We start from the raw sequence: 18,956 nt of genomic DNA on the forward strand, positions 1-18,956 counted from the left end.
CAAAAAAGCCAACACAGTGCTAGGGTGCATTAATAGAGGGACAGAATCAAGATCATGTGAAGTGTTAATACTACTTTACAATGCCTTGGTAAGGCCACACTTGGAATTCTGCATCCAGTTTTGGTCATGATATAAAAAAGCTATTGAGACTCTAGAAAGAGTGCAGAGAAGAGCAACAAAGTTGATCACGGCTAAAACACAAAAACCGGTTGCTGCAATAGGATCTGTCTAGTTTAATGAAGAGAAGGACTAGGGGTGACATGATAGTGTTCCAATATCTAAGGGGTTGTCACAAAGAAGAGGGGGTCAAGCTGTTGTCCAAAGGCAGGACAAGAAGCAAAGGATGGAAACTAATCAAGGAGAGAAGCAACCTAGAACTAAGGAGAAAATTCTTGACAGAACAGTTAACCAGTGGAACAACTTGCCTCCAGAAGTGGTGAATGGTCCAATACTGGAAGTCTTTTAAGATGAGATTGGAAAACTATTTGTCTGAAATGGTATAGGATTTCCTGCCTGAGCAGGGAGTTGGACTAGATCAGGGCTTTTCAACTTTTTCAGAAATTGACCCACTTTTAGGACATGACAATATTCGAGTACCACCAGTGCTTAACAAGGTGTCAAAAACTTGATGAATTAAAAAAGGGGGGGGTATTTTGGGTTTTATTGGTTAGATTCATTTGTTGTTATAGAAATGGCTAGTTTATAATATGAAAAAGTAAATGCTTCCCCCCAAAACACGCCACTTGCTCACTCAACCTCCCTTGCTCGCTGTTCCTCTGAAAACAGGCCGGTCTGCCCCTTTTATCCCTTTTCTTGTCTCCGCCCTCCTCTTCTCTTCCGGGTGCGCCGGAAGTTCCAATTAGCATGTCACCACAGATCCTGGGGATTCTGGCAAGCTCTGCAGCTCCAGCTGATCTCCAGGTCTGTGTGGCTCCGTTTTGACCCGTTCCCTCCCCCAATGTAATTAGCTAGGCTGGGCTTCCGTACCACTAGCCAGGGGCTCCTGTACCACTGGTGGTATGCGTACTACAGGTTGAAAAGCCCTGGACTAGATCAGGGCTTTTCAACCAGTGGTATGTGTACCATCAGTGGTACGTACGCAAGCCCTAGCTAATTACAGTGGGGGAGGGAACAAGTCAAAACGGAGCCGCACAGACCTGGAGATCAGCTGGAGCTGCAGAGCTTGCCAGAATCCCCAGGATCTGTGGCGACATGCTAATTGGAACTTCCGGCGCACCCGGAAGAGGAGGGCAGACCAGCCTGCTTTCAGAGGAACAGCGAGTGGAGCGGCGAGCGAGGAAGGGTGAGTGAGCAAGTGGAGTGTTTGGGGGGACAAGGGCAAGCAAGCAAATGGCTCCTGCCCAGCTCACTTGGGGAAAACATACTGCTTGCTAAGTGAAGCCCCAGGATCAGCACCAGGTAGCCCGCTGATCCTGGGGCTTCACTTAGCAAGCAGCTTATTTTCTGCAAGTGAGCCAGGCAGGAGCCCAGGATCAGTGTTTCTAAGCACGATTTCTGAGCGTGACTCAGCTGATCCCGGGCTCCTGCCCAGCTCGCTTGCTAAATGAGCTGGGCAGGAGCCTGGGATCAACATTTCTGAGCGTGACTAAGCTGATCTTGGACTCCTGCCCGGCTCACTTAGCAAGCAGCCTCTTTTCTGCAAGCGAGCCAGGCAGGAGCCCGGGATCAGCTTACAAGTCGCCCTCGGAAATCATGCTCAGAAACCCTGATCCTGGGCTCCTGCCAGGCTCGCTTGCAGAAAGCTGCTTGCTAAGTGAGCTGGGCAGGAGCCTGGGATCAGCATTTCTGAGTGCGACTCAGCTGATCTTGGGCTCCTGCCCAGCTCACTTAGCAAGCAGCCTCTTTTCCTGAAGCGAGCCAGGCACAAGCCCGGGATCTCAGCTGATCCCGGTCGCGCTCAAATGTCACGCTCAGAAATGCTGATCCCGGGCTGCTGCCCAGCTCATTTAGCAAGCAGCCTCCCCAGGCAACACCGGCACTAGCAGTTTTTCCGCAGTGCAGACCTGAGGGCTGCTTTGTTCCCACTCAGCCTCTCACAGGACCCAGGCTGCCTGCACTGGTGGGAAACGTGGTGCTTCTTTTCCTGCAGCAGTGGAGCGCAGGCGTCGCTTGGCAAAGACTGCGAGATGCGCCTTTGCAGTGGGTTTCCCCTTCTGTTATATATCAGAGGTTTGAAAGGCAAGCTGCTTCCGGAGCATAAAAGTAGAGTCCAAACGGCGAGAGTGACACAGCTCTCCAACTCTCTGCTTCAGGCTAAAACAGTATCAAGGTTGGGTCCAGAGATTACTTCACCCAAAGGAAGGGTGACTGGGTGGCGATGCGGGTTTGTTTCCTTTGGAGGAGGGAGAAAAGCGTCGCTCTCTTCAGTCGGGTTCAAATTTAACTTAAGAATGGTAGCAATGCGGCCAGAAATGGGTATCTCTTGACAGCGCTGGGGAGAGCTATGGGAAGAACGATGTATTGGGGAACCTGGCTCAAATGGTGGGCTCCGGTAGGGGAAAAATGACTGGGAGAAGTAGCCGGTTCGTAATGTACGTGCCTGAAAACAGGAGGTGAACCGGCAACATCCCCACCCTGCCTGTGTGCACGTAGTGGCTGAAGCGCATGCGCTCTCCTCTGCCTTTGTGTGTGCACAGGCAGGGCTGTGATGTCCGTGATTTTACTTTGCCCGGCCGCTCTGTGTGGATGAGAATGCGCCACTACCTGCCAAAACCAGGCTGGGATCTGGGCGGCGTAGCACAGGACAATGGGAGGGAGGGAGGGAAGGAAAGGACAAAGAGGGAGAGAAAGAAAGGAAAGAAAGAAGGGACAATGGGAAAGTGGGAAGGCACCCATCCCAGTCCCACTCCCCTCCACCAGAGATGGATTCCCCCCCTCACAGGCACCCTGCAACCTGAGTGATGACCTGGCCATTGATCACATGACCCTGGGACACTAAATGTTATAAGTATGAATCAGTTGCCAAGCATCTGAATGTAAATCACATGACCCTGGGGATGCTGTAACAGTCATGTGAAAAATGGTCATAATTCACGTTTTCAGTGCCATTGTAACTTCAGTCACTAAGCGAATTGTTGTAAGTCGAGGACTACTAGTACTTTATCATTTTTTCCCTTTTTTTTGGTCAGTTTTTTGACACATTGTTGGGCGACTGGTGGTACTCGGATATTGCCTTATCTTAAAAGTGGTACAATGGGTGAAAAGGTTGAAAAGCCCTGGACTAGATGACCTCCAAGGTCCCTTCCTACTACTACTACTACTACTACTACTAGATTGTTGGGAGCTCTGTAAACCGCTTAGAGCTGTAAAGCAGTCTTAAGTGCTATTATCTAGCAGGCTGTCAAAATGCCCTACCACAAACTTCCTAATTTGTGTGGTTAACCAAGTTCCAGGAAGTGATAAAGTACAACTGTAAGGACCCACCCCAATCCACATCTTAGGAAGAGAAAAACTCTTGGAGTCAGTTCTAGTCCAAAAGGAATCTTTACTAGGACATGCTTGGTTGTGGGAATACAACACAGGACTTAGTATTGTTTTCCAAATTGAAATTTTATAAAGGGTACCCGGTTCAACCCCCCTTCCCTCAACCCCATTTGGTCAGCCCCCATCCTTCTACTTCGTGTCATCCCTTTTGTGGGGAACTTCGAGTCTTTATGGTTATTGCCTTCTTCCTCTCCAGAATTAAAAGGAAGACACAAGCCAGATGCCTTCTTCTCTAACCCTCCCTTTTGTTCCCCCCAGTTCAAAAGGTTCCCTTGGCCTTTGAAATAACCTAAGGCAGGCTGAATCCATATGTGCTCCTCCTTCCTCGGGAGATGGCAGAATCCATGGGGGGGATAATGTTTTAAACATACATCTATGAATGTGATATAAATGGATTCTGACATCAAGCAGACTTTGTAATAATGCCACTTGGGGTGTGTGTGAAAGCCCTAATAAGCAGGCATATACATAGAATGAAGGCTACTGCTAAGCTTGTAAGCCGCCCTGAGTCTTTGGAGAAGGGCGGGATATAAATGGAATTAAAATAAATAAATAAAATAAATAAATATATGCTGTTATTGTCCACTAAGAATTGCTGGCTCCTGGTGACTTGTTAGGACTTCTTCGTAGGGTGGGCAGTAGTTGCCCAGTCATCAGCCAGCCCCCATGCTTAAGGCAGGACTAGAACCCCTGGTCTCCTGGCTTCTAATCTACCAGCTTAACCACTGGACCAAAATGGCACTGTTATATTAATATGCAAATTGCAGCAAGAGTTGCTGTGCTTTTAATTGTTGCTGCTTCCCTGAATAAAAGCATAGTATGAAAAGAACTGCCTTTGAGATTAATCTGCAATGATTTGTGGCTGGAGTGGAAATTACCCTGTAATTAAAACTATCATGCCTTAATAGACCCTTGGCATTTACTAATAATTATCAGCACCATTATTTTTTGCTTTAAAGCCTAAACAGCAGGAGGTTCATCCACTGCAATTTGAACCATTAAGTTCAAAAGCTTAAGTTGCCAGCCAAGTTAGCAGCAGTAACTTGTGGTCTGGAAAAAGCAGTACCTGAAATATAGATAATACCATTAAAAGAGAATTTGCAGCTCTTAATTGCAATAGAATACACTGTAATAGACAAACTTTTATTTTGGTAATTAACCAGTAAAAGTATGTTTAATAAAATGAACACAAAACTATCTCTTAGCAAATAATTGTGAGCAAAGCTTACATATAATGTAGCAAGATTTTGCTATTTTTAGAGATAAATTGTCCTGAATTATGGACATACTTTTATATTAGGTGTTGCAGCATCAAAGCATGGTCTAATGTTGAACATCCTGTTCTAAACCCAGCCTAGTCATCCCATTGAATGTTTTCAGTTTCAGACAGTGCAAATAAAAGCTATCAGAGTGCTCCAGAAATTTAAATAAAAGAGGTGAATGTGAATGTCCCTGTAGAACTGGCAATACAGAAAAATGTGCTATGGATTTTTGTGATAGTACTGGGTTTCAAATGGGCTTTCAATACAATCAGTTGCTGCTGCAGATGTTTCATACACATTTTCCTGATCTGACTAAGCAAGTTTAAAATAATTGAAACAGTATAAACTAGGTAAAGAGGGAACTCTGGGCAGCAATTTGCATTCTCTTTTATAGGTAACACATCAAAGGATAGTACAACGAATAGTTAATTGGATAGGACAAGGCCCATGGTGCCCCTTTACATAGAAAGTAAATTATATGATGTTAAACATGCTACATATTAACTATAATAATAAGCATGATCATTTAAATAAGCTTCTAGAAACTTGTAGATGGAGAACTTAGAATGTTACTGAGGAAATTGTTGTAAGATTAGAGTCCATGAAGAGACAAATAAGATTTTAATTAACGCTGGAAAAGTTTCAGGAGATAAGCTACAGGCATCCTGTTACCCAATTACACTTCTGCCCAATCCTCACCTGGAGAGCAAAAGTAGTTTAACTTGCAGTTAGAAAATGTTAAATGTAATAATCAATTAGCAGTAACAGGGTCCAACTATTGAGGGGGGGGGAGTTCTATATTCCAACTGCAAGATTCTGATAAACTATTTAACAGTTTATCAGTTAATAGTTTAAAAGAGAAAAATAAAATTGAAAAAACCATTAGTTAGCAAGTACAATATTATAAAGTCCGTATTGTTGGTAATACAAAGTCCATGTTTGGTGGCCCTCACTAGGATGAGTAAAAATATCACCTAATAGCTGAATTAGCAGATATTTAAAAAATTATGTTATCTAAAATGAAATTTAAAAATTAACACATTTTTGAGACTAGAAAATGTGAAAAATACAAATGGTGTGGCTGTGTAAATGTCTACAGAAGATTCTGAAGATTTTTACATATTCTGCATTTTTACAGCTTGGAATCCTGTATTGTTCAGGCCTAAGAATAAATGAAATTCCCTTATCCCTCCAACAATATTATGTCAGCTACTATATAAGCATACAAATGTGGTAACTCAAAAACAACAAATGTTTTGAAATCAGTAATTTAAGAGATGAGTAATTTAGATCAATTTTCTGATTTCTATTTCATACTGTAATACTCATTGGTGGCTGAAAAATGTGACGAGCTAGCCTTCCTTAACTAATGCTCCGTTTAGCAAACCAAAGTTACAATGGTGCTGAAAAAGTAACTTCAAGACTAATCATTGCATTTACAACTGCTGCAACATCCCTGCAATTAAGTGATCAGGATTCCGGCTACTCGATGGGTATTTACAATTATCACCTTGTCACGTTATCACCATTTGCCGGCTTCACAGCAATGGAGAAGCTAACAGTAAAATTGCAAAACACAGATGGTGTCTTGCTTAATGATTACATCCCCTAAGTTCCCAGTCCCAAAAGTGGCTGTAGCAAAATGTGTTTACATTTTGGGAACCGGGTGCTGAAATTAACTATTTGGCAGAGAAATGATTTTCAAACTTGGCATGCCGATTGGAGAATTCTAGGAGCTGAAGTCCTCACGTCTTTCAGACGGCCAAAATACTGTGCTACAGCAGGGGTCCCCCCCCCGCTTGCTCGATTAATCATTGGCTGTAATTCCACCCTCCAAGAAGGATCCTGGAGTGACGTAAAGGGCTCAGGCCACTCTTAGAGCTCCTGCAGAAGCTGGTATATACCCATCCAAAATGGCGACATGGCTCCTGCAAAACGAGACGCATTTTGTTTCCAGGTTATTTTACAAATTAGAACCGACGGGGGCTTTCGGCCTTTGCCTTTTGGTTCAATTTCTAGCCCTCCCACAGGTCTGTCTTTGATCAGGGAGCACAGAAAGCCCAAACGTAAACACGCTTTGCTGCATCCTAGCTCTTAACAATCCCTTTCGGGGCTCTGGGAACTCCATCCTCGCGGGATGCCATCTCTAAGCAAGGCGCCACCTGGGCCTGCTTTGCGATTTCACCCTCCGCTTCTCCATCGCCGAGAAGGCGGCGAGTGGTCACCGCGGGGTAGCTGTGAACGCTCACCGAGAGCGAAGCCGCCGAGATCCCGATCGCCTCACCGGGCAGGTCTCGAGGAAGTCGCGGGGGGCCTCCGCTCTTCGCCAGCCGCAGGCCTCGCCCGGCCGTTTCCTTTCCCACGGAAGAAAAAAAGTCCCCCCGGCCCAGTTGCGGCTTTTCGGGAAGCCCCGCGAGACAACCCGCCCCCTCCCCAGCGAGGGGCCCGGGCGCCGCGAAAGCCGCCGCCGAAGCCTCAGCCAGGGAGCGAGACCGGGCATCCGGCACTCGCAGGGAGAGCTTCCGGGTTGGCCTTCGTAACCGAAGGAAGCGGAAGTCCCTCGGCTCAACTTTCGGCCCCATTTCAGTGTCCGAGAGCTGGCCTAGAGAAGCCGGAAGCGACTCTTGCGAAGTTCTGTGGCGGCCCGTTGCCGGCCGGGAACTCCTGTGCAGGTCAGTCGGCGGGAGCGGCTGGCCTTTCGCCTTTCCTCCTGCCACCCCAGGACAGCAGGCAGGACGGGCCCAAGTGGCTTCCAGGGCGGTGGGCGAAGGGCTTCTCGGGTTGGAAGAGAACAGAATAACAAAGGGACTTTGGAGGTCTTCTAGTCCAGCCCCTCTGCCCAGGGCAGGAGAGCCTTGACCAGGGTTAGGGAACCTTGGCTCTTTAATGACTTGTGGACTGTTGAAGTCACAAGTCATAAAAGAGCCAAGTTTGCCTAGACCATCTCAGACAAGTGACTGTCCAGTCTCTTCTTAAAACCCTCCAGGTGAAGGCCAGCTGTTTCACTGGTTAATTGTCCTCACTGTCAGGAAGTTTCTCCTTAATTCCAGGTTGCTTCTTTCTTCGATCAGTTTCCATCCACTGTCTCTTGCCCTCCCCTCTGGTACTTTGGAGAATAACATGACCCCCTCTTCTTGGTGGCAGCCCCTCAAATACTGGAATACTGCTATCGTGCCACTCCCAGTCCTTCTGCAATCATTCTTGATATGTTTTAGAGGGGATTTCCTTTACGGAGATGCCGAGTGGGATGCAGCTTCTTCCTGCCAGAGTTCTTATTGACCAGAAAACGCTCAGCCTGCAATGTAAAGCATGGTTTGCTCAATTTGTAGTTTGTCGATCAAATTTATATAGTGATCAGCTCACTAATCTGAGCTGTGCTTTGCATCCGTGTGCTGGAACAGAGCATGTTTCAATTAAAGTTTTCCTACTGAAATTGCATTAATAGGACTATGTAGGGAAAATATTCTTTAATGTCATGTATTGAAACAAAACTGTAAAGCTAGAACTTCAAGCTTCTTTGGATTCAAATATAAGTTTTTCTCATTCATTTGCTGGAATTGGGTATGTCTAGTTTAATGAAGAGAAGGACTAGGGGTGACATGATAGCAGTCTTCCAGTATCTCAGTGTCACAAAGAAGAGGGACTCAAGCTATTCTCCAAAGCAGCAGAGGGCAGGACAAGGAGCAATGGATAGAAACTAATCAAGGAGAGAAGCAACCTGGAATTAAGGAGAAAATTCCCAACAGTGAGGACAATTAACCATATGTCTCTGGAGGCTGTGAATGCTCCAACACTGGAAGTTTTTTAAGAAGAGATTGGACAGCCCTTTGTCTGAAATGGTATAGGTTCTCCTGCTTGAGCAGGGGATTGAACTAGAAGACCTCCAAGGTCCCTTCCAACTTTATTGTTGATATCTCAAGGTTATATATCTTAAGAAATTTGGAATATATGAAATAAATAACTAACTTAGATACAAATATTCAGATCAGTTCTTCTTTCAGAGTAAACCTATATGCCTGACTACGCAGATATCAGCCTCCCCCCAGAAGACCGGGTCAGAGGTCTTATTCATATGGGGAGTACAGTGGAGGTGAATGAAGATGTTCCACCACGACGATACTACCGTTCAGGTGTTGAAATCATCCGAATGGCAACTATTTATTCTGAAGAGGGCAACATTGAACGTGCCTTTATATTGTACAACAAATACATTACGTAAGAAATAAGCTTTGCTCAATTGTAAGCCTTTATACTGATAAATCAATAGAATATTTTTGTGTTACAAACTAGTTAGCCATCCTGGAATTTGTAAACTTTTTATTTATCTATGGCCCAAATGAGTTCATCTGTTTTTGCCTCTAAGTAAAACAAAATTACAATTTCTCCAAAGAGTTTGTTCTGTCAGAATGGTGTATGTTTAGGAGCAAAGTAGGTTATTTTATTTATTTATTTATTTTTATTACATTTATATCCCGCCCTTCTCCAAAGACTCAGGGCGGCTTACAAGCTTAGCAGTAGCCTTCATTCTATGTATATGCCTGCTTGTTAGGGCTTTCACACACACCCCAAGCGGCATTATTACAAAGTCAGCTTATTGCCCCCAACAATCTGGGTCCTCATTTTACCTACCTCGGATAGATATTATAATACAATTTCCTGAAAAGGAAAAATGTGTTTTGCTGATTATCATGCAATAGTTCTGGCCTGAAAACTATTTGATTTGGGGGGAATTACATAAAAGTAAATTTGTCTTGGGCTACAGGACTGGATCTTCAGAATCCTATTAGAGATGTAATTTCTCAGGGAGAAGTTATGATTCTGTGACAGATACAACTGATCACCTTTAAAGAAAAGTACACTGTGTTACTGCAGTGTAGAAGAGGTTTCCTGGAACTTCATCTGGAAAGAGAATTTGTGTGGTTATATGGATAGTAATCTTGTCTCTAAAAATATACTTTTAAGAGTCTAACCCTGGAATGTATAGCTTTTGGCTCTGCGGACTTGACCATGTTTCCCCGAAAATGACCCGGTCTTATTTTATTTTATTTTATTTTACTAATGTTATGTCATGTTATGTTATGTTATATTTATTATATTATATTATATTATATTATTTTATTATTTTTTATTATTATTTTATTATTTTATTATTTTATTTTATTTTATTTTATTATTTTATTTTATTATTTTATTTTATATTTTATTTTATTTATTTTATTTTATTTTATTTATTTTATTTTATTTTATTTTATTTTATTTTATTTTATTTTATTTTATTTTATTTTATTATTTGCCTCCAAAAGAGGCACCAGGTCTTATTTTCCACTTACCTTACAGCAGCGGCACTGACAGACCCCCCCCCCCTTCTTCGGCCAAAGGATCGGCTTCATTCTGCATCTGAGAATGGAGCTCTGGCCTACATTTCACAGTCAGAGGCCTTTCCGAAAGGCCTCTGCAGCCAAAAACTGAGCTATGGATTCAATCCACAGCTCGATTCTCTGCTGCAAAGGCCTTCTGGAAAGGCCTCTGACTATGAAATGCAGGCTGAGCTCCATTCTCAGCTGCAGAATGAAGCTGCTTCTTCCAGCGAGGCAGATATCAATCCATGGGAGGCCTGGGTGCAATGGTAAGCTCCACCCCCTCTCCCCGCCCTAGCTTGATTTTTTGGTGCCTCACCCCAAAACTAGGGCTCATTTTGGGAGTAGGGCTTATATTAGGCCCACTCCCCAAAGTCAAGTTAGGGCTTATTTTTGGGGTAGGTCTTACTTTCGTGGAAACTACCATTCGCCTTGTCAGCTTGCCAGGGATAAGGTATAAAGGGTGGAATAGTGAGTAGTAGAATTATTTAAGAGGATAGTATAATCCACATGGAGCTCCATTTCCATCTGTCCTGTTTGCCATCGTTCGCTCCATAGAAACTAAAGTGGATGTTCTGAAACTTGAGCGGGGCACAAACAAGGAGTGTATATCGGAGGTGGGGACCCTTTGATAGCTGTATGCAATGAAATTTCATTTTGATGTATGCCGATTGGTGTACATTCAAAGTGACAAAGTTGTTATTATTAGTATTTAATATTTGAATTTAAAAATACGCTATAATAAGTAAATAGATCAAAACATCTGGAAAGTCACACCTTATTTTTGGCATAAGTATTCTGATTAAAATGTTTAGACATATTCTTAGCTATCTTAATGTCCCTTTGTGCTCTGTTCTTCCAGGCTTTTCTTAGAGAAACTCCCCAAGCATCGTGAATATAAAACTGCAATCATTCCAGAGAAGAGAGAGACAGTGAAAGTAAGTGATAAAAATACTTTTCTTGTAAGAGTTTCCCCTAAAAATTATCTACATTGGCAATGGGAAAAGGTAAGTTGGCTGCCCAGTTAGCATGTTCAGAAGTCCTCTTTTGAGAAAGTCCTGCATGAGAGTTTTACAAGTTTGATGTACAAACATGATGCTCCTCCTGTGAAACTGAATATCTCTGTTCAATCTCGCATTTACTTTTTCAACTTTGCCAGTGGAAGGTGGGAAGTGCTGTTTGTTTCATTCTGGATGTGATGCCTCTGTTCTTCTAACCAAGCCAAGGCAGTCCATGGCTCACTGTTGTTCATGCCTTTAATTCTGAATTAGTATTTACTTGCAGAAGAGCCTAGGATTTACTAGCTTCTCTGTTCTCCTCTGACATGGCTATAAAGAAAGAATAAGCATCTACTTTTAGTCTGTAACTCACTTTCCGTTGCATCTGAACTGGGATTGTCCTAATGAGCTTGAGCAAGCCGGGATCATAATTGCATGACATCACAGATCAAACTAGGTGTAAGGACCCACTTCAAAACCTCATTCCAAGAAAGTAGGACTGCAGGACTCTTGGAACACTTTCATTCCAAAATGAACTTTTATTAGGAGAAGCTGACAGCAGGCAGGGAAGGCAGGATCTGAGGGTTTCCCGCTCAGGTCTCAATAGGTTAAGGAGCCTCAAGCAAACCCCACCCCAATAGTTCATCCGGTCAGTTCAAACGAGCCAATCCCCAGGTGTTAAATCCGTTGTGGGAACGGGGCTGATAACGGAGTCCGTCCTATGCCTGTGAAGACGTTTTTGGGTCTCCGCACCTTTCTCTTCTGCAGCGAGAGATATGCCAGATGGCCTGAGGCACATTCCTTTCTCACCCCAGGTTGACATCAAGGTTCAAAAAGCAAGCAGATAGAAAGGACAGAGAGGATACATTGCAGCTAAGTAAAGGAGAAATAATACATTCCATAGGGCCTCCCCCTTAGGAGAATTACAGAACCCACAGAAGAAACTGGAAAAGGACAGAACCAATCCCTCCTCAACAAGAAAACGGGTTCTGACAGTTGGTTTGAAAATAATAATAATACTGCTTTAATTACTTTAAACCAGTATATAAACAGGCCAGGAATGTATTAACAAGAGAAATCAGGGTAGCAAAGAGAAGCTACTGTCAGGACCCACCCCAATCCATATGGGCCAACGTTCTGTTTCCGTGAGTTTTCTGGATGTATATGCACATGGTTGTAACACCCCCTCATCATTTTCCTGTAATAATACTGCTCCCACCGCTACATCTCTAGCATCTGCCTATATTACAAAAGGTTTATCGGGATCTGGATGTCTCAGGACAGGTTCAGCAGAAAAAAGTCTCTTTAGCCTTTCAAATGCTGCTTGACATTCCTGGTCCACTTCAGAGGCTGGCTGGGTTTCACGGGGGAACCCCCCCCCCCTTCGTTTTCAACAGGTTTGTGAGGGGCATGGCTATTTGGCCAAATGAAGGGATGAATTGGCGGTAGAAATTTGCAAATCCCAGGAAGCTTTGCAATTGCTTCCGTGTGCGGGGGAGGGTGCCCATTCTAATACTGCCCTGACTTTCTCAGGGTCCATTTCGATGCCCTCTGGGGATATGCGATATCCCAGATAGTCTATTCTTTCCTGGTGGAACTCACACTTAGATAATTTAGCATATAGGTAGGCAGCCCGCAACTTTTTCAGGACTGCTCTGACTAGGTTGATATGTTCCTCTTTGGTCTCAGTGAATATCAGGATGTCATCTAGGTAAACCAGGACCCCCTTATATAGGTGCTCTCTTAGCACGTCATTATTTGCATAAAGACTACAGGGGGCCCTTGCAGTCCAAATGGCAGTACTTTGAACTGGTAGCAACCCAATGGGCAGTTGAATGCAGTCTTCCATTCATCTCCTTCCTTAATCCTAATGTGGTAATATGCTTCCCTCAGGTCTAGTTTAGTGAAAATCCTTCCTTTCGATAGGTGGGATAGCATATCCTTCATTAGGGGTAGTGGGTACAGATTACATTCACTAATTGTGTTCAAATTTCTGTAATCTATACAACAGTGGAAAGAACCGTCCTTCTTCTCCCTGAGCAGGACCGGGGTGGCCATTTTGGGTTTGGCAGGCTCAATAAATCCTCTTTCTAAGTTTTTCTTTATGAATCTTTCCATCTCTGCCATTTCCTTTGGGCTCATGGCATACATCCTGGGCTTTGGGAGCTTTGCCCCAGGTTTGAATTCTATAGCACAGTCTGTGGGGCGGTGGGGGGGAAGCTCATCTGCCCGTTCCTCACTGAAAACTTCAGCAAGGTCCCTGTATTCCTCCGGTATCTCTGGTAACCCCTTCTCTTCCCCCACCGATGCTGACTCCTCTGTTGGGGTTGAGGGGGTGCTTTTGGGTTTTAAATTCCTAAGTTCCCCCTCTGGGAAGTTGAGTTCTGCTGTCCTCCAATTTATCCTGGGGTTTCATTTCTTCAGCTGTTCCAGTCCTAAAACCATTGGGCATTCCATGCCTGGGGCCACTACGAACGTTATGTCTTCCTCATGAGACCCCAGGGATAAGTGAATTGGTAAAGTGGCTAGGGTAGCTGGTCCCCCCCCTGCTATTGATCCATCTAATTGACTAAAGGAGATTGGTTGTTTTAGCCTCCTCACTGGGATGCTCAGTCTCTCCACCAGCGTTGGGCTGATGAGGCAGCGGATGCAGCCAGTGTCTATCAGAGCTTTTATTTCGAAGGCTTTAGGCATAGAGGAAGCTAATATAGTCACTGTCTTAAGGATGGGTGGGACGGATCCACTTACCAAAGGCTCTCCCTCTGAGCTGTCTTCCGAGGTATCCACTGCCCCTGCGGTGTAGGCCGGAATCCAATCCCTGTTCTTGGCAGGGGTTGTGGACTCTACAGCCTCTGTCCCCTTCATGGAAGATTTTTTTGGGTTGCCTTGGGGCTTCCCTAGTTTCTTGGGAGGTGATGCCTCTGATTTACGCTGGGGGATTTTTGAGCGGCATTCTGTGGCGCAGTGACCCTCTCTCCCGCATTTGAAACAGCCTGTTGATTTTTTAGCTGTGGACGGTGGGTTTTCCCTCTCACGTGTTTGTTCGTTTGGCGGCCGGCCCCATGGTTTCCCCCGACGGTGCCTCTTCAGTAGGTCTATTTCCACTTCCTCTGCCAGGACATGCCAGTCGAGATGGTGTGGGTCTCTTCGAGGCAGGCAAGCATTATACAGGTCGTAGTTTAGCCCGTCTTTGAAATGGCTAAGGAGGATATCTTCTGGCCAGTTCAGCTTGCTGGCAATGGCTCGGAATTCTTGGGCATATTCAGCCACCGCCCGTCTGCCCTGCCTCACCGTTTTGATTTTCTCCCGGGCCTTATGATCAGCCAAAGGATCCTCGAACCGCCGCCTCAAGGATGACATGAATCGGTTGAAATCGTTGAATTCTGGGGCGTTGGAGTCATGTAGGTTCACCACCCAGTCTGCAGCTGGTCCGTCCAGGGCGGATTGCACAATACGGATGTGGGCTTTGTCATTGGGGATGTCCCGTCCGTACTCTTCCATATAGCTGAGGACTTGGGTTAGGAAAAACCCCAAGCGTGGTGGCTCCCCCTTGAATTTTGTTTCCAGAGGTGGAAGTCTTTGCCTGGACTGTTGTCTGCATTGCAGGCGGTATTGCCCCTCATCCTGGACCCTGTCTGTGGTTCTGGGGGGGGGGGTACTACTGAGGCAGCAAACCTTGTTTCAGCGGATGGCCATGGTGTTCCAGGTACAGGATCCCCTCCGTTGTCTCTCCAGTTGCGGCCCCAGGTGCTGCTGCAGCTGCGATGCTCAGCTTTCTCCTCTTAGTGAGCTAAGGGTTGTCTTCATCAGGTCAATAGCTTTTTCTAGCACCCGCTCTTCTTCACTGGCATGCAGGGAGCTCTCCATCTCTTGCTTCCATCCCGGTTGGTGGCCGCCCCGCCTCAGGGTCACTTTCCTCGATGCTTTTTCCCACTCACTTTTCCTTCCAGCGCCCATCGACAACCGTGGTTTGCGGTCGTGCGTCTCCACCGCCTCTTCCCCGGAGGAATCTGATGCTTCGGCTTCCCCCCGTTGGTGGGGTTTCGGTTGAGGGAAAAACTCCCTTTCCATGGGGCTTTCCTCCTGCCTTGCTTCGTCGTTAGACATTGTATTTTTTGCAAAGTCCCCCGGTAGGGGTTTTCCTTCCCGGTTGACTCTTACTGCAGATCCTGTCTAATGTCAGGACCCACCCCAATCCACATCCCAGGAAAGAACGAACTCTTGAAACAGGAATTGTCCAAAAGGAGCTTTTACTGAAACATGATTGGTAATGGGAATACTAGACAGGATCTGAACTGTGTTACAGCTTGGTGCTTTTTGAAAGAGTCCCCGGGTCGAACCTCCTCCCTCCAAGCCTTCTGGTTTGTCCTGGATCAATTAAAATTCAGGTGTCAAATCCTTCCATGGGAAAGATGGAACTCTCATGTCTTCACGACAATTGCTCCTTCCTTTAGAGATTCCAATCGGAGATACAAACCAGATCTCTTCCCCCCCCCCCCTTCCTTTGTTGTTCTCAATTCAAAGGTTCTTCCCCTGGTCTTTGAAGACAGGCTGAATACACATCCTCTCTTCTACTCCTTGGAAAAATGGCAGAATCCAGGGGGAGGTATAAGATTTTAGAAACATACAGATAGAGTTTTATGAATGGGATATAAATGGATTCTGACAGCTACTCTGAAAAGCTTAGAATCTGCTCTCATTAAATGAACCAGCAAATGTGTGGAGAAGCCTGAAGAACATCAATGTCTACAGCAAACCACCTTCCCATGCTGAAGAGAATTGGCAACTGGCAGATGACCTGAGTGTTCCTACATTCAGAGGTTTGAGAACACTGCCAAATATTGCTACCCTCCCCACCTCAAATACACCAACAATAGCCAAATCTCCTATACCTAACTCCCTCCCTGTGGCCCCCCACCTCTGGTGATCCTAGAAAAAGAGGTGTGAGGTCTATTTCATAGGTAAAAGATTGGAAAAGCGCCAGACCCATATGAAATGACTCCTCCTTGTTTGAAAACCTGTGCTGAACAACTGGTCCCATCTTCACCTGCATCTTTATTAAATCATTGGAGATGTGTTATGTCCCTTCCTACTTCAAATGCTGTACTATCATCCCAGCTCCCAAGAAACCCTCCATCAAGGAGTTGAAAGCCTAACAGACTGATTGCTCTGACATCTGTAGTAATCTTTGAAAGGCTAGTGTTGACCCACCTGAAAATCATCTTGGATATTTATTTATTTATTTTATTTTGCTGTTAGACCCCTTGCATTTTGCCTACTGGGCACATAGATCAACAGATGATGCTGTTAATATGCTGCCGCACTACATCTTGCAGCGTATTGAATCTCCAAGGAACTATGTAGGGGTCTATTTTGTAGACTTCAGTTTGGCATTCAATGCCATCATTCCAGAAATTCTTCACTTTAAGCTGATTCAGGTAGCTATGCCTGACCACATTTGTAAGTGGATCATAAACTTTCTAAAAGATAGGAAGCAGCTAGGGAAAAATCACATAGAATACCTGTACAATTAGAACAGGTGTCCCCCCCCCCAGACTATGTACTCTCTCCATTACTCTTCTCTCTAGATCAGGGCTTTTCAACCTTTTCACCCATTGTACCACTTTTAGGATATGACAACATCTGAGTACCACCAATCACCTAGCAAGGTATCAAAAACTTGACCAAAAGAAAAAAAGAAAAAAGTGATGAAGTACAGGTAGTCCTCGGCTTACAACAGTTGGCTTAGTGACTGCTCAAAGTTTCAATGGCACTGAGAAAAGTTCCCCCCAAGCCACAGCCGAGCAAGACACCTGCCTACCTGCCCGGCGGTGCTCTTTCTCCTGTCCGAGGTTTTCATTGTTGTGAGCATTTCTGTTGAGGATTGGCAGCGGGGGTGGGGTGGGGGTTTTTTTGGTTTTTATTTCCCCCGTCTGCTGGGTGGTTGCTTTGGTCACTTCGCATGACCCTGGGACACTGTGACCATTGTAAATATGAATCAGTTGCCAAGCATCTGAATGTAAATCACAAGGCCCTGGAGATGCTGCAACGTTCCAGCTGACTGGCTCTTCTTCTGGGCTCAGCAGAAGCGCCAGGAGCAGCGTCGAGCTCCAGCTGGAGCCTGGTGCTGATCCTGGCACTTCCGCTGAGCCGTGACAGCCACGAAGAAGCGCTGATCCTGGCGCTTTCACTGAGCTCTGCACCTCCAGCCATCTCTCGCTCAGGCTTGTGCGGTGCTACCACCGGTTCAGCTCATTCCCCTCCCCCACTACCACTTTTCTAGGATGGTCGCGTACCACCTGCCAGGTGCAGATATACCACAGGGGGTACCCGTACCACTGGTTGAAAAGCCCTGCTCTAGATACCGATGAATGCATCTCTAAGGGTCCCTCTGTTAAAGTACTGAAGTTTTCAGATAATACAACAGTCATTGGTTTGGCTTGGAATATAGATGGAAGGTTGAACAACTGGCCCTATGGTGAAGCCAGAACAATGTGGAGCTGAACACACTTAAAACTGTACAGATGAAATTGGATTTTTGGAGGAGCCCTCTTATTCTACCACCTCTTACTGCATTAGATAACACGGTATCAACAGTAGAAATCTTCAAGTTTCTAGATTCTATGATCTCTCAGGATTTAAAATGGACACCTAATATTAGAACCATCATTTAAAAGGCACAACAAAGAATGTTCTTTCTACGTCAACTCAGAAAGTTCAGACTGCCCAAGGATCTGCTGATACAGTTCCACAGAGGAAATATCACGTCTGTCATTTATACTTCTATAACTGTCTGGTTTGGCACAGCAACCAAACAGGGCAGGTACAGACTTCAACGGATAGTTAGAACTGCACAATAAATAACTGCAACCAGCCTGCCTTCCATTGTGGACCTGTATACTGCAACAGCCAGAAAGAAGGCTGAAAAAATATCTACAGACCTCTCACATCCTGGACATAAATTGTTTCGGCTCCTGCCCTTGGGATGCTGCTATAGGGCATTGCATACAAAACATGTAGACACAGGAACAGTTTTTTCCCCCTTGTGCGATAACTCTGCTGAACACCTAAGTCTCACTGTACTGTCTTATGTCTAGATATATTTACCCATGTTGCATGGGTGTAGTATTATTACCGTAGTTTCCGGCGTATAAGACTACTTTTTAACCCATGAAAATCTTCTCAAAAGTCAGTGGTCGTCTTATACGCCGGGTGCTGAAAATTTAGGGACAGGGCTGGCTGGAAAACCTGGAGCGGATCTCCCATTTAGTCTGCGCAGGGAAAGCGGGACCAATTGGAGAAGAAGCTGCAGTCTGATTTTTTTTTTATTGAAAAGTTTTAAAATACAATTTTCCTTTGAAAAACCCCCCTTCCCCCTCCCTCCTCCCCTCCCTACCTCCCCCCTATCTCCCCCCCTCCCCCTCTCCCTCCTCCCTCCCCTGCCTCCCCCCCTCTACTTCCCCTCCTCCCCCCCTCCCCCCCCCCGACTTCCCAGAGCAAAATACAAGGTATATATCTAAAAAGCAATCATAAACAATCATATACTAACAATTATAAACTCTAAAATCCATCACTCTCTAGCTTATATAGAGTAAACCAATCCTTAACAATACTAAATATGTATAAAAAACTAAAATAAAAGAAAACTAGCATCATTCCCATCTATGTTCTTCCACAATTCACTATTACCTAGACATATTCTCACTTACTCATCACAAGCACCTATCCCTATTAACCTCTCTAGCCAAAATAGGCTATAATAGATAGTTCTTACACAAATTAACCCGCATTAACCCACAAAACTTTCTTCCTCTTCCTCTGTAGTAAATTGTCCA

General features: G+C 45.0%; 1 protein-coding gene across 1 annotated transcript in view; it reads left to right on the forward strand.

Annotated features, from left to right (window-relative positions):
* The first annotated feature begins 7,343 nt into the window (after positions 1 to 7,343).
* The window catches only part of STAMBP (STAM binding protein), a 32,556-nt gene continuing 20,943 nt past the window's right edge, over positions 7,344 to 18,956 (forward strand). Inside the window, exons 1-3 of the mRNA XM_083368297.1 lie at positions 7,344 to 7,438; positions 8,768 to 8,981; positions 10,986 to 11,061. Of these exons, the coding sequence (XP_083224423.1) occupies positions 8,779 to 8,981; positions 10,986 to 11,061 (279 nt within the window). The 5' untranslated portion in view covers positions 7,344 to 7,438; positions 8,768 to 8,778. The remainder of the gene's footprint in view (positions 7,439 to 8,767; positions 8,982 to 10,985; positions 11,062 to 18,956) is intronic.

Source organism: Vipera ursinii, assembly GCF_947247035.1.
Source record: "Vipera ursinii genome assembly, chromosome: 8".
Lineage (NCBI taxonomy): Eukaryota > Metazoa > Chordata > Lepidosauria > Squamata > Viperidae > Vipera > Vipera ursinii.